Source organism: Salvelinus fontinalis, chromosome 7 (genome assembly GCF_029448725.1).
Source record: "Salvelinus fontinalis isolate EN_2023a chromosome 7, ASM2944872v1, whole genome shotgun sequence".
NCBI lineage: Eukaryota > Metazoa > Chordata > Actinopteri > Salmoniformes > Salmonidae > Salvelinus > Salvelinus fontinalis.
This window is the reverse complement of record NC_074671.1, coordinates 67,612,847-67,639,039: the sequence shown is the minus strand read 5'-3', so window position 1 is coordinate 67,639,039 and position 26,193 is coordinate 67,612,847. Positions and strand designations below refer to the sequence as shown.

At 45.9% G+C, this 26,193-nt stretch overlaps 1 protein-coding gene across 1 annotated transcript in view; it reads right to left on the bottom strand.

Moving 5' to 3' along the window:
• The window catches only part of LOC129860022 (progesterone-induced-blocking factor 1-like), a 145,032-nt gene that overhangs the window by 51,684 nt on the left and 67,155 nt on the right, over nucleotides 1–26,193 (bottom strand). The window contains exons 12-15 of the mRNA XM_055930348.1: nucleotides 15,954–16,044; nucleotides 15,603–15,705; nucleotides 9,615–9,745; nucleotides 5,368–5,452 (exon numbers count right to left, since the gene is read on the bottom strand). Of these exons, the coding sequence (XP_055786323.1) occupies nucleotides 5,368–5,452; nucleotides 9,615–9,745; nucleotides 15,603–15,705; nucleotides 15,954–16,044 (410 nt within the window). The remainder of the gene's footprint in view (nucleotides 1–5,367; nucleotides 5,453–9,614; nucleotides 9,746–15,602; nucleotides 15,706–15,953; nucleotides 16,045–26,193) is intronic.

Genomic DNA, 26,193 nt, shown 5'->3' with positions numbered 1-26,193 from the left:
CGACTAAAGAACGAGACGACTATAGAACGAGACAACTAAAGAACCAGACGACTAAAGAACGAGACGACTAAAGACCGAGACGATTAAAGAACGAGACGACTATAGAACGAGACGACTAAAGAACGAGACGACTAAAGAACGAGACGACTAAAGAACGAGACGACTATAGAACGAGACAACTAAAGAACGAGACGACTAAAGAACGAGAAGACTAAAGACCGAGACGACTAAAGAACGAGACAACTAAAGACCGAGACGACTAAAGACCGAGACGACTAAAGAACGAGACGACTAAAGACCGAGACGACTAAAGAACGAGACAACTAAAGAACGAGACAACTAAAGAACGAGACGACTATAGAACAAGACAACTAAAGAACGAGACGACTAAAGACCGAGACGACTATAGAACGAGACGACTAAAGAACGAGACGACTAAAGAACGAGACGACTAAAGACCAAGACGACTATAGAACGAGACAACTAAAGAACGAGACAACTAAAGAACGAGACGACTATAGAACAAGACAACTAAAGAACGAGACGACTAAAGACCGAGACGACTATAGAACGAGACGACTAAAGAACGAGACGACTAAAGAACGAGACGACTAAAGACCGAGACGACTAAAGAACGAGACGACTAAAGACCGAGACGACTAAAGACCGAGACGACTAAAGACCGAGACGACTAAAGAACGAGACGACTAAAGAACGAGACGACTAAAGAACGAGACGACTAAAGAACGAGACGACTATAGAACGAGACGACTAAAGAACGAGACGACTAAAGAACGAGACGACTAAAGAACAAGACGACTAAAGAACGAGACGACTATAGAACGAGACGACTATAGAACGAGACGACTATAGACCGAGACGACTAAAGAACGAGACGACTAAAGACCGAGACGACTATAGAACGAGACGACTATAGAACGAGACGACTATAGAACGAGACGACTAAAGAACGAGACGACTAAAGAACGAGACGACTAAAGAACGAGACGACTAAAGACCGAGACGACTAAAGAACGAGACGACTATAGAACGAGACGACTATAGAACGAGACGACTATAGAACGAGACGACTAAAGAACGAGACGACTATAGAACGAGACGACTAAAGAACGAGACGACTAAAGAACGAGACGACTAAAGAACGAGACGACTAAAGAACGAGACGACTAAAGACCGAGACGACTAAAGACCGAGACGACTATAGACCGAGACGACTATAGACCGAGACGACTAAAGAACGAGACGACTAAAGAACGAGACGACTAAAGAACGAGACGACTATAGAACGAGACGACTAAAGACCGAGACGACTAAAGACCGAGACGACTAAAGAACGAGACGACTAAAGACCGAGACGACTAAAGACCGAGACGACTAAAGACCGAGACGACTAAAGAACGAGACGACTAAAGACCGAGACGACTAAAGAACGACTAAAGAACGAGACGACTAAAGACCGAGACGACTAAAGAACCAGACGACTATAGAACGAGACGACTAAAGACCGAGACGACTAAAGAACGAGACGACTAAAGAACCAGACGACTAAAGAACCAGACGACTAAAGAACCAGACGACTAAAGAACGAGACGACTAAAGAACGAGACGACTAAAGAACGAGACGACTAAAGAACCAGACGACTAAAGAACGAGACGACTATAGAACGAGACGACTAAAGACCGAGACGACTAAAGAACCAGACGACTAAAGAACGAGACGACTAAAGACCGAGACGACTAAAGAACGAGACGACTATAGAACGAGACAACTAAAGAACCAGACGACTAAAGAACGAGACGACTAAAGACCGAGACGATTAAAGAACGAGACGACTATAGAACGAGACGACTAAAGAACGAGACGACTAAAGAACGAGACGACTAAAGAACGAGACGACTATAGAACGAGACGACTAAAGAATGAGACGACTAAAGAACGAGACGACTAAAGACCGAGACGACTAAAGACCGAGACGACTAAAGAACGAGACGACTAAAGACCGAGACGACTAAAGACCGAGACGACTAAAGAACGAGACGACTAAAGACCGAGACGACTAAAGAACGAGACAACTAAAGAACGAGACGACTAAAGAACGAGACGACTATAGAACGAGACGACTAAAGAACGAGACGACTAAAGACCGAGACGACTATAGAACGAGACGACTAAAGAACGAGACGACTAAAGAACGAGACGACTAAAGACCAAGACGACTATAGAACGAGACAACTAAAGAACGAGACGACTAAAGACCGAGACGACTATAGAACGAGACGACTAAAGAACGAGACGACTAAAGAACGAGACGACTAAAGACCGAGACGACTAAAGAACGAGACGACTAAAGACCGAGACGACTAAAGACCGAGACGACTAAAGACCGAGACGACTAAAGACCAAGACGACTAAAGACCGAGACGACTAAAGAACGAGACGACTAAAGAACGAGACGACTAAAGACCAAGACGACTAAAGACCGCGACGACTAAAGACAGAGACGACTAAAGTCTCTAAGGTTTCATAGAAAGACATTCCCATTGAGGCTAGTTTCCAGAGAAGTGAAACAAAACTGTGTGGTATAAAATAATAATGAGACAATAAAGAAAAATAAACCCAATAAATGGCTGGTCACCAGAGCTTTCTGGTTAATTAGCTGTAATACCTGAGCAGGTACAGATGCTGTGGGTTTCTACTGTAATACACCACTACAATGTAGAGGCTTGTTGGGCTGTTGGTTTTCTACTGTAATACACCACTACAGTGTGGGTTTCTACTGTAATACACCACTACAGTGTGGGTTTCTACTGTAATACACCACTACAGTGTAGAGGCTTGTTGGGCTGTGGGGTTCTACTGTAATACACCACTACAGTGTAGAGGCTTGTTGGGCTGTGGGGTTTCTACTGTAATACACCACTACAGTGTAGAGGCTTGTTGGGCTGTGGGGTTTCTACTGTAATACACCACTACAGTGTAGAGGCTTGTTGGGCTGTGGGTTTCTACTGTAATACACCACTACAGTGTGGGTTTCTACTGTAATACACCACTACAGTGTGGGTTTCTACTGTAATACACCACTACAGTGTGGAGGCTTATTGGGCTGTGGGTTTCTACTGTAATACACCACTACAGTGTGGAGGCTTGTTGGGCTGTGGGGTTTCTACTGTAATACACCACTACAGTGTGGAGGCTAGTTGGGCTGTGGGGTTTCTACTGTAATACACCACTACAGTGTAGAGGCTTGTTGGGCTGTGGGGTTTCTACTGTAATACACCACTACAGTGTAGAGGCTTGTTGGGCTGTGGGTTTCTACTGTAATACACCACTACAGTGTGGGTTTCTACTGTAATACACCACTACAGTGTGGGTTTCTACTGTAATACACCACTACAGTGTGGAGGCTTGTTGGGCTGTGGGGTTTCTACTGTAATACACCACTACAGTGTAGAGGCTTGTTGGGCTGTGGGGTTTCTACTGTAATACACCACTACAGTGTGGAGGCCTGTTGGGCTGTGGGGTTTCTACTGTAATACACCACTACAGTGTAGAGGCTTGTTGAAACAGGGATCAGCCAGGTAGTGACCAAGACACGAAAGGTGAAAAAGGTGACAGTGAAAGAAGAGAGAGAGAGAGGCACACCTAGAGACCGGCAAAACCACTCTCTCCCTCCACCTCTTTCTCCCTCCCTCCGCCTCTCTCCCTTCCTCCACCTCTCTCTCCCTCCACCTCTCCATCCGCCTTTCCCTCTCCCCGTCTCTCTCCCCGTCTCTCTCCCTCGGTCTCTCTCCCTCGGTCTCTCTCCCTCGGTCTCTCTCCCTCGGTCTCTCCCCGTCTCTCTCCCTCGGTCTCTCCCCGTCTCTCTCCCTCGGTCTCTCCCCGTCTCTCTCCCTCGGTCTCTCCCTCGGTCCCTCCCTCGGTCTCTCTTTCCCTCCCTCGGTCTCTCTTTCCCTCCCTCGGTCTCTCTTTCCCTCCCTCGGTCTCTCTTTCCCTCCCTCGGTCTCTCTTTCCCTCCCTTGGTCTCTCTCTCCCTCCCCTGGTCTCTCTCTCCCTCCCCCGGTCTCTCTCTCCCTTCCTCGGTCTCTCTCTCCTTCCCTCCGGCTCTCTCCTTCCCTCCGGCTGTCTCCTTCCCTCCGCCTCTCTCCTTCCCTCGGTCTCTCCCTCCCTCAGTCTCTCCCTCTTTCCCTCCCTCGGTCTCTCCCTCTTTCCCTCCCTCCTGCAGACATGCAGTCTGGCCTCAGCCATATAAAAACACACCTGTCATAAAAGACTCACACCTACATGACATCATCTACTTTCATTATGGACATACAGTTGAAGTGGGAAGTTTACATCCACTTAGGTTGGAGTCATTAAAACTCGTTTTTCAACCACTCCACAAATTTCTTGTTAACAAACTATAGTTTTGGCAAGTCGGTTAGGACATCTACTTTGTGCGTGACACAAGTCATTTTCCCAACAATTGTTTACAGACTTACAGCCACATAAAAACACACCTGTCATAAGAGACTCACACCTACATGACATCATCTACTTTCTTTATGATATATATGATGCAATATCACACATCCAGTGGCTTTATTCAAGGAGAGTGTGGACTCTGGGCATGTCTCTCCGTAGTGGCCGAGGAGAGTGTGGACTCTGGGCATGTCTCTCCGTAGTGGCTGAGGAGAGTGTGGACTCTGGGCATCTCTCTCCGTAGTGGCCGAGGAGAGTGTGGACTCTGGGCATGTCTCTCCGTAGTGGCCGAGGAGAGTGTGGACTCTGGGCATGTCTCTCCGTAGTGGCCGAGGAGAGTGTGGACTCTGGGCATGTCTCTCCGTAGTGGCTGAGGAGAGTGTGGACTCTGGGCATGTCTCTCCGTAGTGGCCGAGGAGAGTGTGGACTCTGGGCATGTCTCTCCGTAGTGGCCGAGGAGAGTGTGGACTCTGGGCATCTCTCTCCGTAGTGGCTGAGGAGAGTGTGGACTCTGGGCATCTCTCTCCGTAGTGGCCGAGGAGAGTGTGGACTCTGGGCATGTCTCTCCGTAGTGGCCGAGGAGAGTGTGGACTCTGGGCATGTCTCTCCGTAGTGGCCGAGGAGAGTGTGGACTCTGGGCATGTCTCTCCGTAGTGGCCGAGGAGAGTGTGGACTCTGGGCATGTCTCTCCGTGGCTGAGGAGAGAGTGTGTGTGTGTGTGTGTGTGTGTGTGTGTGTGTGTGTGTGTGTGTGTGTGTGTGTGTGTGTGTGTGTGTGTGTGTGTGTGTGTGTGTGTGCGTGCGTGCGTGCGTGCGTGCGTGCGTGCGTGCGTGCGTGCGTGCGTGCGTGCGTGTGTGCGTGCGTGTGTGTAAGTGTGCGTACCGTACCTCTCGGTGGTTGAGCAGTCGCTCCAGGTCGGAGGCCATATTGTTCTTCACCTGTTGGAGAGACGTCTTCTCTTTCCTCAGAGATCTGGACGGACAAAACCAAAACAGAGACTTTCTTTAGTGCTGTACACTACTTTAGACCAGAACCCTATATAGTGCACTACTTTAGACCAGAGCCCTATATGGTGCACTACTTTAGACCAGAACCCTATATAGTACACTACTTTAGACCAGAACCCTATATAGTACACTACTTTAGACCAGAACCCTATATGGTGCACTACTTTAGACCAGAACCCTATATGGTGCACTACTTTAGACCAGAACCCTATATGGTGCACTACTTTAGACCAGAACCCTATATAGTGCACTACTTTAGACCAGAGCCCTATATAGTACACTACTTTAGACCAGAACCCTATATGGTGCACTACTTTAGACCAGAACCCTATATAGTACACTACTTTAGACTAGAACCCTATATAGTACACTACTTTAGACCAGAACCCTATATGGTGCACTACTTTAGACCAGAACCCTATATGGTGCACTACTCTAGACCAGAACCCTATATGGTGCACTACTTTAGACCAGAACCCTATATAGTGCACTACTTTAGACCAGAACCCTATATAGTGCACTACTTTAGACCAGAACCCTATATAGTACACTACTTTAGACCAGAACCCTATTTGGTGCACTACTTTAGACCAGAACCCTATATGGTGCACTACTTTAGACCAGAACCCTATATAGTGCACTACTTTAGACCAGAACCCTATATAGTGCACTACTTTAGACCAGAACCCTATATAGTGCACTACTTTAGACCAGAACCCTATATGGTGCACTACTTTAGACCAGAACCCTATATAGTGCACTACTTTAGACCAGAACCCTATATAGTGCACTACTTTAGACCAGAACCCTATATAGTGCACTACTTTAGACCAGAACCCTATATAGTGCACTACTTTAGACCAGAACACTATATAGTGCACTACTTTAGACCAGAACCCTATATAGTGCACTACTTTAGACCCGAACCCTATATAGTGCACTACTTTAGACCAGGACCCTATATAGTGCACTACTTTAGACCAGAACCCTATATAGTGCACTACTTTGGACCAGAACCCTATATAGTGCACTACTTTAGACCAGAACCCTATATGGTGCACTACTTTAGACCAGAGTCCTATATAGTGCACTACTTTAGACCAGAACCCTTTATGGTGCACTACTTTAGACCAGAACCCTATATGGTGCACTACTTTAGACCAGAGTCCTATATAGTGCACTACCTTCCACCATGACCCTATATGGTGCACTACTTTAGACCAGAACCCTATATGGTGCACTACTTTAGACCAGAACCCTATATAATGCACTACTATAGACCAGAGCCCTATAGAACCCTATTCCCTATATAGTGCACTACTTTAGACCAGAGCCCCATAGAACCCTATTCCCTATATAGTGCACTACTTTAGACCAGAACCCTATAGCCTGGTTCCTCTCTAGGTTTCTTCCTAGGTTTTGGCCTTTCTAGGGAGTTTTTCCTAGCCACCGTGCTTCTACACCTGCATTGCTTGCTGTTTTGGGGGGGTTTTAGGCTGGGCTTCTGTACAGCACTTCGAGATATTAGCTGATGTACGAAGGGCTATATAAAAAAATAAACTTGATTGAAAATAAACTTGATATATAGTGCACTACTTTAGACCAGAGCCCTATATAGTGCACTACTTTAGACCAGAGCCCTATATAGTGCACTACTTTAGACCAGAGCCCTATATAATGCACTACTTTCTACTGGGACGGGAGAAGGACAGGACCTGGGACGGGAGAAGGACAGGACCTGGGACGGGAGAAGGACAGGACCTGGGACGAGAGAAGGACAGGACCTGGGACGGGAGAAGGACAGGACCTGGGACGGGAGAAGGACAGGACCTGGGACGGGAGAAGGACAGGACCTGGGACGGGAGAAGGACAGGACCTGGGACGAGAGAAGGACAGGACCTGGGACGAGAGAAGGACAGGACCTGGGACGGGAGAAGGACAGGACCTGGGACGAGAGAAGGACAGGACCTGGGACGGGAGAAGGACAGGACCTGGGACGGGAGAAGGACCGGACCTGGGACGGGAGAAGGACCGGACCTGGGACGAGAGAAGGACAGGCCCTGGGACGGGAGAAGGACAGGACCTGGGACGGGAGAAGGACAGGACCTGGGACGGGAGAAGGACCTGGGACGAGAGAAGGACCTGGGACGAGAGAAGGACAGGACCTGGGACGAGAGAAGGACAGGACCTGGGACGGGAGAAGGACAGGACCTGGGACGAGAGAAGGACAGGACCTGGGACGAGAGAAGGACCTGGGACGAGAGAAGGACAGGACCTGGGACGGGAGAAGGACAGGACCTGGGACGGGAGAAGGACAGGACCTGGGACGAGCGAAGGACAGGACTTGGGACGGGAGAAGGACAGGACCTGGGACGGGAGAAGGACAGGACCTGGGACGAGCGAAGGACAGGACCTGGGACGGGAGAAGGACCTGGGACGGGAGAAGGACAGGACCTGGGATGAGAGAAGGACAGGACCTGGGACGAGAGAAGGACAGGACCTGGGACGGGAGAAGGACAGGACCTGGGACGAGAGAAGGACAGGACCTGGGACGGGAGAAGGACAGGACCTGGGACGGGAGAAGGACAGGACCTGGGACGGGAGAAGGACAGGACCTGGGACGAGAGAAGGACAGGACCTGGGACGGGAGAAGGACAGGACCTGGGACGGGAGAAGGACAGGACCTGGGACGAGAGAAGGACAGGACCTGGGACGGGAGAAGAACAGGACCTGGGACGAGAGAAGGACCGGACCTGGGACGGGAGAAGGACAGGACCTGGGACGAGAGAAGGACAGGCCCTGGGACGGGAGAAGGACAGGACCTGGGACGGGAGAAGGACCTGGGATGAGAGAAGGACCTGGGACGAGAGAAGGACAGGACCTGGGACGGGAGAAGTACAGGACCTGGGACGAGAGAAGGACAGGACCTGGGACGAGAGAAGGACCGGACCTGGGACGGGAGAAGGACAGGACCTGGGACGAGAGAAGGACCTGGGACGAGAGAAGGACAGGACCTGGGACGAGAGAAGGACCTGGGACGGGAGAAGGACCTGGGACGGGAGAAGGACCTGGGATGAGAGAAGGACCTGGGACGAGAGAAGGACAGGACCTGGGACGGGAGAAGTACAGGACCTGGGACGAGAGAAGGACAGGACCTGGGACGGGAGAAGGACCGACCTGGGACGGGAGAAGGACAGGACCTGGGACGAGAGAAGGACAGGACCTGGGACGGGAGAAGGACAGGACCTGGGACGGGAGAAGGACAGGACCTGGGACGGGAGAAGGACAGGACCTGGGACGGGAGAAGGACAGGACCTGGAACGAGAGAAGGACAGGACCTGGGACGAGAGAAGGACAGGACCTGGGACGGGAGAAGGACAGGACCTGGGACGGGAGAAGGACAGGACCTGGGACGGGAGAAGGACAGGACCTGGGACGAGAGAAGGACAGGACCTGGGACGGGAGAAGAACAGGACCTGGGACGAGAGAAGGACCGGACCTGGGACGGGAGAAGGACAGGACCTGGGACGAGAGAAGGACAGGCCCTGGGACGGGAGAAGGACAGGACCTGGGACGGGAGAAGGACCTGGGATGAGAGAAGGACCTGGGACGAGAGAAGGACAGGACCTGGGACGGGAGAAGTACAGGACCTGGGACGAGAGAAGGACCTGGGACGAGAGAAGGACAGGACCTGGGACGAGAGAAGGACCTGGGACGGGAGAAGGACAGGACCTGGGACGAGAGAAGGACCTGGGACGAGAGAAGGACAGGACCTGGGACGAGAGAAGGACAGGACCTGGGACGGGAGAAGGACAGGACCTGGGACGGGAGAAGGACAGGACCTGGGACGGGAGAAGGACAGGACCTGGGACGAGAGAAGGACCTGGGACGGGAGAAGGACAGGACCTGGGACGAGAGAAGGACCTGGGACGAGAGAAGGACAGGACCTGGGACGAGAGAAGGACAGGACCTGGGACGGGAGAAGGACAGGACCTGGGACGGGAGAAGGACAGGACCTGGGACGGGAGAAGGACCTGGGACGAGAGAAGGACCTGGGACGAGAGAAGGACCTGGGACGAGAGAAGGACAGGGGGAAGACTGAAAGGCGGAGACAGTGGTGTGTGTACCTGGTGTCCTCCTCCAGCTGTGTGATGCGTTCTCTGAGGGACAGTATCTGTGTGTCTCTCTGTCTCACCGTGTCGATCAGGTACCTGTAGGGCTGCTGGGCCTGCTGTAGGAGATGGTTAGCTGTTTCCAGCTAGGAGAGAGAGAGAGAGACACACACACACACACACACACACACACACACACACACACACACACACACACACACACACACACACACACACACACACACACACACACACTTGTTTAACCCGTTTGTTGATTCATGCTACAGTCACTGACTTGGCCTTTGATTGGGAGAGTCCTCCAAAATAAACACACCTTTCAGGTGGAATATATGTCATGTTGGCAACCTTTCCAACACGATGTTGAACACTGAGACAGGAAGGAGTGGTTAGGAGTCTATACTACTACACTGTGTGGGTTAGGAGTCTATACTACTACACTGTGTGGGTTAGGAGTCTATACTACTACACTGTGTGGGTTAGGAGTCTATACTACTACACTGTGTGGGTTAGGAGTCTATACTACTACACTGTGTGGGTTAGGAGTCTATACTACTACACTGTGTGGGTTAGGAGTCTATACTACTACTACCCTGTGTGGGTTAGGAGTCTATACTACTACACTGTGTGGGTTAGGAGTCTATACTACTACACTGTGTGGGTTAGGAGTCTATACTACTACTACACTGTGTGGGTTAGGAGTCTGTACTACTACACTGTGTGGGTTAGGAGTCTATACTATTACACTGTGTGGGTTAGGAGTCTATACTACTACACTGTGTGGGTTAGGAGTCTATACTACTACTACCCTGTGTGGGTTAGGAGTCTATACTACTACACTGTGTGGGTTAGGAGTCTGTACTACTACACTGTGTGGGTTAGGAGTCTGTACTACTACTACACTGTGTGGGTTAGGAGTCTATACTACTACTACACTGTGTGGGTTAGGAGTCTGTACTACTACACTGTGTGGGTTAGGAGTCTGTACTACTACACTGTGTGGGTTAGGAGTCTATACTACTACACTGTGTGGGTTAGGAGTCTATACTACTACACTGTGTGGGTTAGGAGTCTATACTACTACTACACTGTGTGGGTTAGGAGTCTATACTACTACACTGTGTGGGTTAGGAGTCTATACTACTACACTATGTGGGTTGGGAGTCTATACTACTACACTGTGTGGGTTAGGAGTCTATACTACTACACTGTGTGGGTTAGGAGTCTATACTACTACACTGTGTGGGTTAGGAGTCTATACTACTACACTGTGTGGGTTAGGAGTCTATACTACTACTACCCTGTGTGGGTTAGGAGTCTGTACTACTACACTGTGTGGGTTAGGAGTCTATACTACTACACTGTGTGGGTTAGGAGTCTATACTACTACACTGTGACAGGAAGGAGTGGTTAGGACAGTGTTGGTGAGACCTCACTAGTTAGTTAGGAGTCTATACTACTACACTGTGTGGGTTAGGAGTCTATACTACTACACTGTGTGGGTTAGGAGTCTATACTACTACACTGTGACAGGAAGGAGTGGTTAGGATAGTGTTGGTGAGACCTCACTAGTTAGTTAGGAGTCTATACTACTACACTGTGTGGGTTAGGAGTCTATACTACTACACTGTGTGGATTAGGAGTCTATACCACTACTACACTGTGTGGGTTAGGAGTCTATACTACTACACTGTGTGGGTTAGGAGTCTATACTACTACTACACTGTGTGGGTTAGGAGTCTATACTACTACTACAGTGTGTGGGTTAGGAGTCTATACTACTACTACAGTGTGTGGGTTAGGAGTCTATACTACTACACTGTGTGGGTTAGGAGTCTATACTACTACACTGTGTGGGTTAGGAGTCTATACTACTACACTGTGTGGGTTAGGAGTCTATACTACTACACTGTGTGGGTTAGGAGTCTATACTACTACACTGTGTGGGTTAGGAGTCTATACTACTACTACACTGTGTGGGTTAGGAGTCTATACTACTACTACACTGTGTGGGTTAGGAGTCTGTACTACTACACTGTGTGGGTTAGGAGTCTATACTACTACACTGTGTGGGTTAGGAGTCTATACTACTACTACACTGTGTGGGTTAGGAGTCTATACTACTACTACACTGTGTGGGTTAGGAGTCTGTACTACTACTACACTGTGTGGGTTAGGAGTCTATACTACTACTACACCGTGTGGGTTAGGAGTCTATACTACTACTACACCGTGTGGGTTAGGAGTCTATACTACTACTACACTGTGTGGGTAAGGAGTCTATACTACTACTACACCGTGTGGGTTAGGAGTCTATACTACTACTACACTGTGTGGGTTAGGAGTCTATACTACTACTACACTGTGTGGGTTAGGAGTCTATACTACTACTACACCGTGTGGGTTAGGAGTCTATACTACTACTACACTGTGTGGGTTAGGAGTCTATACTACTACTACACCGTGTGGGTTAGGAGTCTATACTACTACTACACTGTGTGGGTAAGGAGTCTATAGTACTACACTGTGTGGGTTAGGAGTCTATACTACTACACTGTGTGGGTTAGGAGTCTATACTACTACACTGTGTGGGTTAGGAGTCTATACTACTACACTGTGTGGGTTAGGAGTCTCTACTACTACACTAACAGGAAGGAGTGGTTAGGATAGTGTTGGTGAGACCTCACTAGTTAGTTAGGAGTCTATACTACTACTACACTGTGTGGGTTAGGAGTCTATACTACTACTACACTGTGTGGGTTAGGAGTCTATACTACTACACTGTGTGGGTTAGGAGTCTATACTACTACTACACTGTGTGGGTTAGGAGTCACTACTACTACACTGTGTGGGTTAGGAGTCTGTACTACTACACTGTGTGGGTTAGGAGTCTGTACTACTACTACACTGTGGGTTAGGAGTCTATACTACTACTACTACACTGTGTGGGTTAGGAGTCTATACTACTACACTGTGAAAGGAAGGAGTGGTTAGGACAGTGTTGGTGAGACCTCACTAGTTAGTTAGGAGTCTATACTATTACACTGTGTGGGTTAGGAGTCTATACTACTACTACACTGTGTGGGTTAGGAGTCTATACTACTACACTGTGTGGGTTAGGAGTCTATACTACTACACTGTGTGGGTTAGGAGTCTATACTACCACTACACTGTGTGGGTTAGGAGTCTATACTACCACTACACTGTGTGGGTTAGGAGTCTATACTACCACTACACTGTGTGGGTTAGGAGTCTATACTACCACTACACTGTGTGGGTTAGGAGTCTATACTATTACACTGTGACAGGAAGGAGTGGTTAGGACAGTGTTGGTGAGACCTCACTAGTTAGTTAGGAGTCTATACTACTACACTGTGTGGGTTAGGAGTCTATACTACTACACTGTGTGGGTTAGGAGTCTATACTATTACACTGTGTGGGTAAGGAGTCTGTACTACTACACTGTGACAGGAAGGAGTGGTTAGGACAGTGTTGGTGAGACCTCACTAGTTAGTTAGGAGTCTATACTACTACACTGTGTGGGTTAGGAGTCTATACTACTACACTGTGTGGGTTAGGAGTCTATACTACTACTACACTGTTACCTCCTCAGAGACCTGTCCTGTGTGTTACCTCCTCAGAGACCTGTCCTGTGTGTTACCTCCTCAGAGACCTGTCCTGTGTGTTACCTCCTCAGAGACCTGTCCTGTGGGTTACCTCAGAGACCTGTCCTGTGTGTTACCTCCTCAGAGATCTGTCCTGTGGGTTACCTCAGAGACCTGTCCTGTGTGTTACCTCCTCAGAGACCTGTCCTGTGTGTTACCTCCTCAGAGACCTGTCCTGTGGGTTACCTCCTCAGAGACCTGTCCTGTGGGTTACCTCCTCAGAGACCTGTCCTGTGTGTTACCTCCTCAGAGATCTGTCCTGTGGGTTACCTCCTCAGAGACCTGTCCTGTGTGTTACCTCCTCAGAGACCTGTCCTGTGGGTTACCTCCTCAGAGACCTGTCCTGTGTGTTACCTCCTCAGAGACCTGTCCTGTGTGTTACCTCCTCAGAGACCTGTCCTGTGGGTTACCTCCTCAGAGATCTGTCCTGTGGGTTACCTCCTCAGAGACCTGTCCTGTGGGTTACCTCCTCAGAGACCTGTCCTGTGTGTTACCTCCTCAGAGACCTGTCCTGTGGGTTACCTCCTCAGAGATCTGTCCTGTGTGTTACCTCCTCAGAGATCTGTCCTGTGGGTTACCTCCTCAGAGACCTGTCCTGTGTGTTACCTCCTCAGAGACCTGTCCTGTGGGTTACCTCCTCAGAGATCTGTCCTGTGTGTTACCTCCTCAGAGACCTGTCCTGTGTGTTACCTCCTCAGAGACCTGTCCTGTGTGTTACCTCCTCAGAGACCTGTCCTGTGTGTTACCTCCTCAGAGACCTGTCCTGTGTGTTACCTCCTCAGAGACCTGTCCTGTGGGTTACCTCCTCAGAGACCTGTCCTGTGTGTTACCTCCTCAGAGACCTGTCCTGTGTGTTACCTCCTCAGAGACCTGTCCTGTGGGTTACCTCCTCAGAGACCTGTCCTGTGCGTTACCTCCTCAGAGACCTGTCCTGTGTGTTACCTCCTCAGAGACCTGTCCTGTGTGTTACCTCCTCAGAGATCTGTCCTGTGTGTTACCTCCTCAGAGATCTGTCCTGTGTGTTACCTCCTCAGAGACCTGTCCTGTGGGTTTACCTCCTCAGAGATCTGTCCTGTGGGTTACCTCCTCAGAGACCTGTCCTGTGTGTTACCTCCTCAGAGACCTGTCCTGTGCGTTACCTCCTCAGAGATCTGTCCTGTGTGTTACCTCCTCAGAGACCTGTCCTGTGTGTTACCTCCTCAGAGACCTGTCCTGTGTGTTACCTCCTCAGAGACCTGTCCTGTGTGTTACCTCCTCAGAGACCTGTCCTGTGGGTTACCTCCTCAGAGACCTGTCCTGTGTGTTACCTCCTCAGAGATCTGTCCTGTGGGTTACCTCCTCAGAGAAGACCTGTCCTGTGGGTTTACCTCCTCAGAGATCTGTCCTGTGGGTTATCTCCTCAGAGACCTGTCCTGTGGGTTACCTCCTCAGAGACCTGTCCTGTGTGTTACCTCCTCAGAGATCTGTCCTGTGTGTTACCTCCTCAGAGACCTGTCCTGTGGGTTACCTCCTCAGAGACCTGTCCTGTGGGTTACCTCCTCAGAGACCTGTCCTGTGTGTTACCTCCTCAGAGACCTGTCCTGTGTGTTACCTCCTCAGAGACCTGTCCTGTGGGTTACCTCCTCAGAGACCTGTCCTGTGGGTTACCTCCTCAGAGACCTGTCCTATGGGTTACCTCCTCAGAGACCTGTCCTGTGGGTTACCTCCTCAGAGACCTGTCCTGTGGGTTACCTCCTCAGAGATCTGTCCTGTGTGTTACCTCCTCAGAGACCTGTCCTGTGGGTTACCTCCTCAGAGACCTGTCCTGTGTGTTACCTCCTCATAGACCTGTCCTGTGTGTTACCTCCTCAGAGATCTGTCCTGTGTGTTACCTCCTCAGAGACCTGTCCTGTGTGTTACCTCCTCAGAGACCTGTCCTGTGTGTTACCTCCTCAGAGATCTGTCCTGTGTGTTACCTCCTCAGAGACCTGTCCTGTGGGTTACCTCCTCAGAGACCTGTCCTGTGGGTTACCTCAGAGACCTGTCCTGTGTGTTACCTCCTCAGAGACCTGTCCTGTGGGTTTACCTCCTCAGAGACCTGTCCTGTGGGTTTACCTCCTCAGAGACCTGTCCTGTGGGTTACCTCCTCAGAGACCTGTCCTGTGTGTTACCTCCTCAGAGATCTGTCCTGTGTGTTACCTCCTCAGAGACCTGTCCTGTGGGTTTACCTCCTCAGAGATCTGTCCTGTGTGTTACCTCCTCAGAGACCTGTCCTGTGTGTTACCTCCTCAGAGATCTGTCCTGTGTGTTACCTCCTCAGAGACCTGTCCTGTGGGTTTACCTCCTCCGAGATCTGTCCTGTGTGTGAGTTGCACCTCTCCAGATCTCTCCTCAGCAGTGTATTCTGCTTCTCCAGCTGCAACAGTCTTCGGGCCAGATGGACACTGCAACACCCAAACACACATTAAATAAACTCTCAAACAGAAAACCAACCAATAAATATATATCCCAAATTGCAACCTATTCCCTATATAGTGCACTACTTTAGACCAGAGCCCTATAGAACCCTATTCCCTATATAGTGCACTACCTTAGACCAGGGCCCTATAGAACCCTATTCCCTATATAGTGCACTACTAGGCCCCATAGTGAATAAGAAGCCGTTAGGGATCCTTGTCAGATCAGATCTCACCTCTGCCTGAGTCGTCTCTTGGCGGTTGTGGGAACGTTGGCACCGTAACCGTAGGAGAACAGAACTCTTTCTGCTTCCTCCTCGTTATCAACTGACGAGAGACATCACCCCAAAAAATAAATGAACAGTTACATTTCAGAGCGGAAAATATTGTATCAGAGCTGTGTGTGTGTGTGTGTGTGTGTGTGTGTGTGTGTGTGTGTGTGTGTGTGTGTGTGTGTGTGTGTGTGTGTGTGTGTGTGTGTGTGTGTGTATCACTCTGCTGGTTCTGCAGTATATTTTATAGTCAGATAATCTGTAGTGTTGATGATACGACCTGTAATGCCAGTATTATTCTAACGTCGTGCCAACATGACTCTAGTATTATTCTAACGTCGTGGCAACATGACTCTAGTATTATTCTAACGTCGTGCCAACATGACTCTAGTATTATTCTAACGTCGTGCCAACATGACTCTAGTATTATTCTAACGTCGTGCCAACATGACTCTAGTATTATTCTAACGTCGTGCCAACATGACTAGTATTATTCTAACGTCGTGCCAACATGACTCTAGTATTATTCTAACGTCGTGCCAACATGACTAGTATTATTCTAACGTCGTGCCAACATGACTCTAGTATTATTCTAACGTCGTGCCAACATGACTCTAGTATTATTCTAACGTCGTGCCAACATGACTCTAGTATTATTCTAACGTCGTGCCAACGTGACTCTAGTATTATTCTAACGTCGTGCCAACATGACTCTAGTATTATTCTAACGTCGTGCCAACATGACTAGTATTATTCTAACGTCGTGCCAACATGACTCTAGTATTATTCTAACGTCGTGCCAACATGACTAGTATTATTCTAACGTCGTGCCAACATGACTCTAGTATTATTCTAACGTCGTGCCAACATGACTAGTATTATTCTAACGTCGTGCCAACATGACTAGTATTATTCTAACGTCGTGCCAACATGACTCTAGTATTATTCTAACGTCGTGCCAACATGACTCTAGTATTATTCTAACGTCGTGCCAACGTGACTCTAGTATTATTCTAACGTCGTGCCAACGTGACTCTAGTATTATTCTAACGTCGTGCCAACATGACTCTAGTATTATTCTAACGTCGTGCCAACGTGACTCTAGTATTATTCTAACGTCGTGCCAACATGACTAGTATTATTCTAACGTCGTGCCAACATGACTCTAGTATTATTCTAACGTCGTGCCAACATGACTCTAGTATTATTCTAACGTCGTGCCAACATGACTCTAGTATTATTCTAACGTCGTGCCAACATGACTCTAGTATTATTCTAACGTCGTGCCAACATGACTCTAGTATTATTCTAACGTCGTGCCAACATGACTCTAGTATTATTCTAACGTCGTGCCAACATGACTCTAGTATTATTCTAACGTCGTGCCAACATGACTCTAGTATTATTCTAACGTCGTGCCAACGTGACTCTAGTATTATTCTAACGTCGTGCCAACATGACTCTAGTATTATTCTAACGTCGTGCCAACATGACTCTAGTATTATTCTAACGTCGTGCCAACATGACTAGTATTATTCTAACGTCGTGCCAACATGACTCTAGTATTATTCTAACGTCGTGCCAACATGACTCTAGTATTATTCTAACGTCGTGCCAACATGACTAGTATTATTCTAACGTCGTGCCAACATGACTAGTATTATTCTAACGTCGTGCCAACATGACTAGTATTATTCTAACGTCGTGCCAACATGACTCTAGTATTATTCTAATGTCGTGCCAACATGACTCTAGTATTATTCTAACGTCGTGCCAACATGACTCTAGTATTATTCTAACGTCGTGCCAACATGACTAGTATTATTCTAACGTCGTGCCAACATGACTCTAGTATTATTCTAACGTCGTGCCAACATGACTAGTATTATTCTAACGTCGTGCCAACATGACTCTAGTATTATTCTAACGTCGTGCCAACATGACTAGTATTATTCTAACGTCGTGCCAACATGACTAGTATTATTCTAACGTCGTGCCAACGTGACTAGTATTATTCTAACGTCGTGCCAACATGACTAGTATTATTCTAACGTCGTGCCAACGTGACTCTAGTATTATTCTAACGTCGTGCCAACATGACTCTAGTATTATTCTAACGTCGTGCCAACATGACTCTAGTATTATTCTAACGTCGTGCCAACGTGACTCTAGTATTATTCTAACGTCGTGCCAACATGACTCTAGTATTATTCTAACGTCGTGCCAACATGACTCTAGTATTATTCTAACGTCGTGCCAACATGACTCTAGTATTATTCAAACGTCGTGCCAACGTGACTCTAGTATTATTCTAACGTCGTGCCAACATGACTCTAGTATTATTCTAACGTCGTGCCAACGTGACTCTAGTATTATTCTAACGTCGTGCCAACATGACTCTAGTATTATTCTAACGTCGTGCCAACATGACTCTAGTATTATTCTAACGTCGTGCCAACATGACTCTAGTATTATTCTAACGTCGTGCCAACATGACTCTAGTATTATTCTAACGTCGTGCCAACATGACTCTAGTATTATTCTAACGTCGTGCCAACATGACTAGTATTATTCTAACGTCGTGCCAACATGACTAGTATTATTCTAACGTCGTGCCAACATGACTCTAGTATTATTCTAACGTCGTGCCAACATGACTAGTATTATTCTAACGTCGTGCCAACATGACTCTAGTATTATTCTAACGTCGTGCCAACATGACTCTAGTATTATTCTAACGTCGTGCCAACATGACTCTAGTATTATTCTAACGTCGTGCCAACATGACTAGTATTATTCTAACGTCGTGCCAACATGACTAGTATTATTCTAACGTCGTGCCAACATGACTAGTGTTATTCTAACGTCGTGCCAACATGACTAGTATTATTCTAACGTCGTGCCAACATGACTAGTATTATTCTAACGTCGTGCCAACATGACTAGTATTATTCTAACGTCGTGCCAACATGACTAGTATTATTCTAACGTCGTGCCAACATGACTAGTATTATTCTAACGTCGTGCCAACATGACTCTAGTATTATTCTAACGTCGTGCCAACATGACTAGTATTATTCTAACGTCGTGCCAACATGACTAGTATTATTCTAACGTCGTGCCAACATGACTCTAGTATTATTCTAACGTCGTGCCAACATGACTCTAGTATTATTCTAACGTCGTGCCAACATGACTCTAGTATTATTCTAACGTCGTGCCAACATGACTCTAGTATTATTCTAACGTCGTGCCAACATGACTCTAGTATTATTCTAACGTCGTGCCAACGTGACTCTAGTATTATTCTAACGTCGTGCCAACATGACTCTAGTATTATTCTAACGTCGTGCCAACATGACTCTAGTATTATTCTAACGTCGTGCCAACATGACTCTAGTATTATTCTAACGTCGTGCCAACATGACTCTAGTATTATTCTAACGTCGTGCCAACATGACTCTAGTATTATTCTAACGTCGTGCCAACATGACTAGTATTATTCTAACGTCGTGCCAACATGACTCTAGTATTATTCTAACGTTGTGCCAACATGACTAGTATTATTCTAACGTCGTGCCAACATGACTAGTATTATTCTAACGTCGTGCCAACATGACTAGTATTATTCTAACGTCGTGCCAACATGACTAGTGTTATTCTAACGTCGTGCCAACATGACTAGTATTATTCTAACGTCGTGCCAACATGACTCTAGTATTATTCTAACGTTGTGCCAACATGACTAGTATTATTCTAACGTCGTGCCAACATGACTAGTATTATTCTAACGTCGTGCCAACATGACTAGTATTATTCTAACGTCGTGCCAACATGACTCTAGTATTATTCTAACGTCGTGCCAACATGACTAGTATTATTCTAACGTCGTGCCAACATGACTAGTATTATTCTAACGTCGTGCCAACATGACTCTAGTATTATTCTAACGTCGTGCCAACATGACTAGTATTATTCTAACGTCGTGCCAACTTGACTAGTATTATTCTAACGTCGTGCCAACATGACTCTAGTATTATTCTAACGTCGTGCCAACATGACTCTAGTATTATTCTAACGTCGTGCCAACGTGACTCTAGTATTATTCTAACGTCGTGCCAACGTGACTCTAGTATTATTCTAACGTCGTGCCAACATGACTCTAGTATTATTCTAACGTCGTGCCAACATGACTCTAGTATTATTCTAACGTCGTGCCAACATGACTCTAGTATTATTCTAACGTCGTGCCAACGTGACTCTAGTATTATTCTAACGTCGTGCCAACGTGACTCTAGTATTATTCTAACGTCGTGCCAACATGACTAGTATTATTCTAACGTCGTGCCAACATGACTAGTATTATTCTAACGTCGTGCCAACATGACTCTAGTATTATTCTAACGTCGTGCCAACATGACTCTAGTATTATTCTAACGTCGTGCCAACATGACTAGTATTATTCTAACGTCGTGCCAACATGACTCTAGTATTATTCTAACGTCGTGCCAACGTGACTCTAGTATTATTCTAACGTCGTGCCAACATGACTCTAGTATTATTCTAACGTCGTGCCAACATGACTAGTATTATTCTAACGTCGTGCCAACATGACTAGTATTATTCTAACGTCGTGCCAACATGACTAGTATTATTCTAACGTCGTGCCAACATGACTCTAGTATTATTCTAACGTCGTGCCAACATGACTCTAGTATTATTCTAACGTCGTGCCAACATGACTCTAGTATTATTCTAACGTCGTGCCAACATGACTAGTATTATTCTAACGTCGTGCCAACATGACTCTAGTATTATTCTAACGTCGTGCCAACATGACTCTAGTATTATTCTAACGTCGTGCCAACATGACTCTAGTATTATTCTAACGTCGTGCCAACATGACTAGTATTATTCTAACGTCGTGCCAACATGACTAGTATTATTCTAACGTCGTGCCAACGTGACTAGTATTATTCTAACGTCGTGCCAACATGACTAGTATTATTCTAACGTCGTGCCAACGTGACTCTAGTATTATTCTAACGTCGTGCCAACATGACTCTAGTATTATTCTAACGTCGTGCCAACATGACTAGTATTATTCTAACGTCGTGCCAACATGACTCTAGTATTATTCTAACGTCGTGCCAACATGACTCTAGTATTATTCTAACGTCGTGCCAACATGACTCTAGTATTATTCTAACGTCGTGCCAACATGACTCTAGTATTATTCTAACGTCGTGCCAACATGACTCTAGTATTATTCTAACGTCGTGCCAACATGACTCTAGTATTATTCTAACGTCGTGCCAACATGACTCTAGTATTATTCTAACGTCGTGCCAACATGACTCTAGTATTATTCTAACGTCGTGCCAACATGACTAGTATTATTCTAACGTCGTGCCAACATGACTCTAGTATTATTCTAACGTCGTGCCAACATGACTAGTATTATTCTAACGTCGTGCCAACATGACTCTAGTATTATTCTAACGTCGTGCCAACATGACTCTAGTATTATTCTAACGTCGTGCCAACATGACTCTAGTATTATTCTAACGTCGTGCCAACATGACTAGTATTATTCTAACGTCGTGCCAACATGACTAGTATTATTCTAACGTCGTGCCAACATGACTAGTATTATTCTAACGTCGTGCCAACATGACTAGTATTATTCTAACGTCGTGCCAACATGACTAGTATTATTCTAACGTCGTGCCAACATGACTAGTATTATTCTAACGTCGTGCCAACATGACTAGTATTATTCTAACGTCGTGCCAACATGACTAGTATTATTCTAACGTCGTGCCAACATGACTCTAGTATTATTCTAACGTCGTGCCAACATGACTAGTATTATTCTAACGTCGTGCCAACATGACTAGTATTATTCTAACGTCGTGCCAACATGACTCTAGTATTATTCTAACGTCGTGCCAACATGACTCTAGTATTATTCTAACGTCGTGCCAACATGACTCTAGTATTATTCTAACGTCGTGCCAACATGACTCTAGTATTATTCTAACGTCGTGCCAACATGACTCTAGTATTATTCTAACGTCGTGCCAACATGACTCTAGTATTATTCTAACGTCGTGCCAACGTGACTCTAGTATTATTCTAACGTCGTGCCAACATGACTCAAGTATTATTCTAACGTCGTGCCAACATGACTCTAGTATTATTCTAACGTCGTGCCAACATGACTCTAGTATTATTCTAACGTCGTGCCAACATGACTCTAGTATTATTCTAACGTCGTGCCAACATGACTCTAGTATTATTCTAACGTCGTGCCAACATGACTAGTATTATTCTAACGTCGTGCCAACATGACTAGTATTATTCTAACGTCGTGCCAACATGACTCTAGTATTATTCTAACGTCGTGCCAACATGACTAGTATTATTCTAACGTCGTGCCAACATGACTAGTATTATTCTAACGTCGTGCCAACATGACTAGTATTATTCTAACGTCGTGCCAACATGACTCTAGTATTATTCTAACGTCGTGCCAACATGACTAGTATTATTCTAACGTCGTGCCAACATGACTAGTATTATTCTAACGTCGTGCCAACATGACTCTAGTATTATTCTAACGTCGTGCCAACATGACTAGTATTATTCTAACGTCGTGCCAACATGACTAGTATTATTCTAACGTCGTGCCAACATGACTCTAGTATTATTCTAACGTCGTGCCAACATGACTCTAGTATTATTCTAACGTCGTGCCAACATGACTCTAGTATTATTCTAACGTCGTGCCAACGTGACTCTAGTATTATTCTAACGTCGTGCCAACATGACTCTAGTATTATTCTAACGTCGTGCCAACATGACTCTAGTATTATTCTAACGTCGTGCCAACGTGACTCTAGTATTATTCTAACGTCGTGCCAACGTGACTCTAGTATTATTCTAACGTCGTGCCAACGTGACTCTAGTATTATTCTAACGTCGTGCCAACATGACTCTAGTATTATTCTAACGTCGTGCCAACGTGACTCTAGTATTATTCTAACGTCGTGCCAACATGACTAGTATTATTCTAACGTCGTGCCAACATGACTAGTATTATTCTAACGTCGTGCCAACATGACTCTAGTATTATTCTAACGTCGTGCCAACATGACTAGTATTATTCTAACGTCGTGCCAACATGACTCTAGTATTATTCTAACGTCGTGCCAACATGACTCTAGTATTATTCTAACGTCGTGCCAACGTGACTCTAGTATTATTCTAACGTCGTGCCAACGTGACTCTAGTATTATTCTAACGTCGTGCCAACATGACTCTAGTATTATTCTAACGTCGTGCCAACGTGACTAGTATTATTCTAACGTCGTGCCAACGTGACTAGTATTATTCTAACGTCGTGCCAACATGACTCTAGTATTATTCTAACGTCGTGCCAACGTGACTCTAGTATTATTCTAACGTCGTGCCAACATGACTCTAGTATTATTCTAACGTCGTGCCAACATGACTCTAGTATTATTCTAACGTCGTGCCAACATGACTCTAGTATTATTCTAACGTCGTGCCAACGTGACTCTAGTATTATTCTAACGTCGTGCCAACGTGACTCTAGTATTATTCTAACGTCGTGCCAACGTGACTCTAGTATTATTCTAACGTCGTGCCAACATGACTCTAGTATTATTCTAACGTCGTGCCAACGTGACTCTAGTATTATTCTAACGTCGTGCCAACATGACTAGTATTATTCTAACGTCGTGCCAACATGACTAGTATTATTCTAACGTCGTGCCAACATGACTCTAGTATTATTCTAACGTCGTGCCAACATGACTAGTATTATTCTAACGTCGTGCCAACATGACTCTAGTATTATTCTAACGTCGTGCCAACATGACTCTAGTATTATTCTAACGTCGTGCCAACGTGACTCTAGTATTATTCTAACGTCGTGCCAACGTGACTCTAGTATTATTCTAACGTCGTGCCAACATGACTCTAGTATTATTCTAACGTCGTGCCAACATGACTAGTATTATTCTAACGTCGTGCCAACGTGACTAGTATTATTCTAACGTCGTGCCAACATGACTCTAGTATTATTCTAACGTCGTGCCAACGTGACTCTAGTATTATTCTAACGTCGTGCCAACATGACTCTAGTATTATTCTAACGTCGTGCCAACGTGACTCTAGTATTATTCTAACGTCGTGCCAACATGACTCTAGTATTATTCTAACGTCGTGCCAACGTGACTCTAGTATTATTCTAACGTCGTGCCAACATGACTCTAGTATTATTCTAACGTCGTGCCAACATGACTCTAGTATTATTCTAACGTCGTGCCAACATGACTCTAGTATTATTCTAACGTCGTGCCAACATGACTAGTATTATTCTAACGTCGTGCCAACATGACTAGTATTATTCTAACGTCGTGCCAACATGACTAGTATTATTCTAACGTTGTGCCAACATGACTAGTATTATTCTAACGTCGTGCCAACATGACTCTAGTATTATTCTAACGTCGTGCCAACATGACTCTAGTATTATTCTAACGTCGTGCCAACATGACTCTAGTATTATTCTAACGTCGTGCCAACATGACTCTAGTATTATTCTAACGTCGTGCCAACATGACTAGTATTATTCTAACGTCGTGCCAACATGACTCTAGTATTATTCTAACGTCGTGCCAACATGACTAGTATTATTCTAACGTCGTGCCAACATGACTCTAGTATTATTCTAACGTCGTGCCAACATGACTCTAGTATTATTCTAACGTCGTGCCAACATGACTCTAGTATTATTCTAACGTCGTGCCAACATGACTAGTATTATTCTAACGTCGTGCCAACATGACTCTAGTATTATTCTAACGTCGTGCCAACATGACTAGTATTATTCTAACGTCGTGCCAACATGACTAGTATTATTCTAACGTCGTGCCAACATGACTAGTATTATTCTAACGTCGTGCCAACATGACTCTAGTATTATTCTAACGTCGTGCCAACATGACTAGTATTATTCTAACGTCGTGCCAACATGACTCTAGTATTATTCTAACGTCGTGCCAACATGACTCTAGTATTATTCTAACGTCGTGCCAACGTGACTCTAGTATTATTCTAACGTCGTGCCAACGTGACTCTAGTATTATTCTAACGTCGTGCCAACATGACTCTAGTATTATTCTAACGTCGTGCCAACGTGACTAGTATTATTCTAACGTCGTGCCAACGTGACTAGTATTATTCTAACGTCGTGCCAACATGACTCTAGTATTATTCTAACGTCGTGCCAACGTGACTCTAGTATTATTCTAACGTCGTGCCAACATGACTCTAGTATTATTCTAACGTCGTGCCAACATGACTCTAGTATTATTCTAACGTCGTGCCAACATGACTCTAGTATTATTCTAACGTCGTGCCAACGTGACTCTAGTATTATTCTAACGTCGTGCCAACGTGACTCTAGTATTATTCTAACGTCGTGCCAACGTGACTCTAGTATTATTCTAACGTCGTGCCAACATGACTCTAGTATTATTCTAACGTCGTGCCAACGTGACTCTAGTATTATTCTAACGTCGTGCCAACATGACTAGTATTATTCTAACGTCGTGCCAACATGACTAGTATTATTCTAACGTCGTGCCAACATGACTCTAGTATTATTCTAACGTCGTGCCAACATGACTAGTATTATTCTAACGTCGTGCCAACATGACTCTAGTATTATTCTAACGTCGTGCCAACATGACTCTAGTATTATTCTAACGTCGTGCCAACATGACTCTAGTATTATTCTAACGTCGTGCCAACGTGACTCTAGTATTATTCTAACGTCGTGCCAACATGACTCTAGTATTATTCTAACGTCGTGCCAACGTGACTCTAGTATTATTCTAACGTCGTGCCAACATGACTCTAGTATTATTCTAACGTCGTGCCAACATGACTAGTATTATTCTAACGTCGTGCCAACGTGACTAGTATTATTCTAACGTCGTGCCAACATGACTCTAGTATTATTCTAACGTCGTGCCAACGTGACTCTAGTATTATTCTAACGTCGTGCCAACATGACTCTAGTATTATTCTAACGTCGTGCCAACGTGACTCTAGTATTATTCTAACGTCGTGCCAACATGACTCTAGTATTATTCTAACGTCGTGCCAA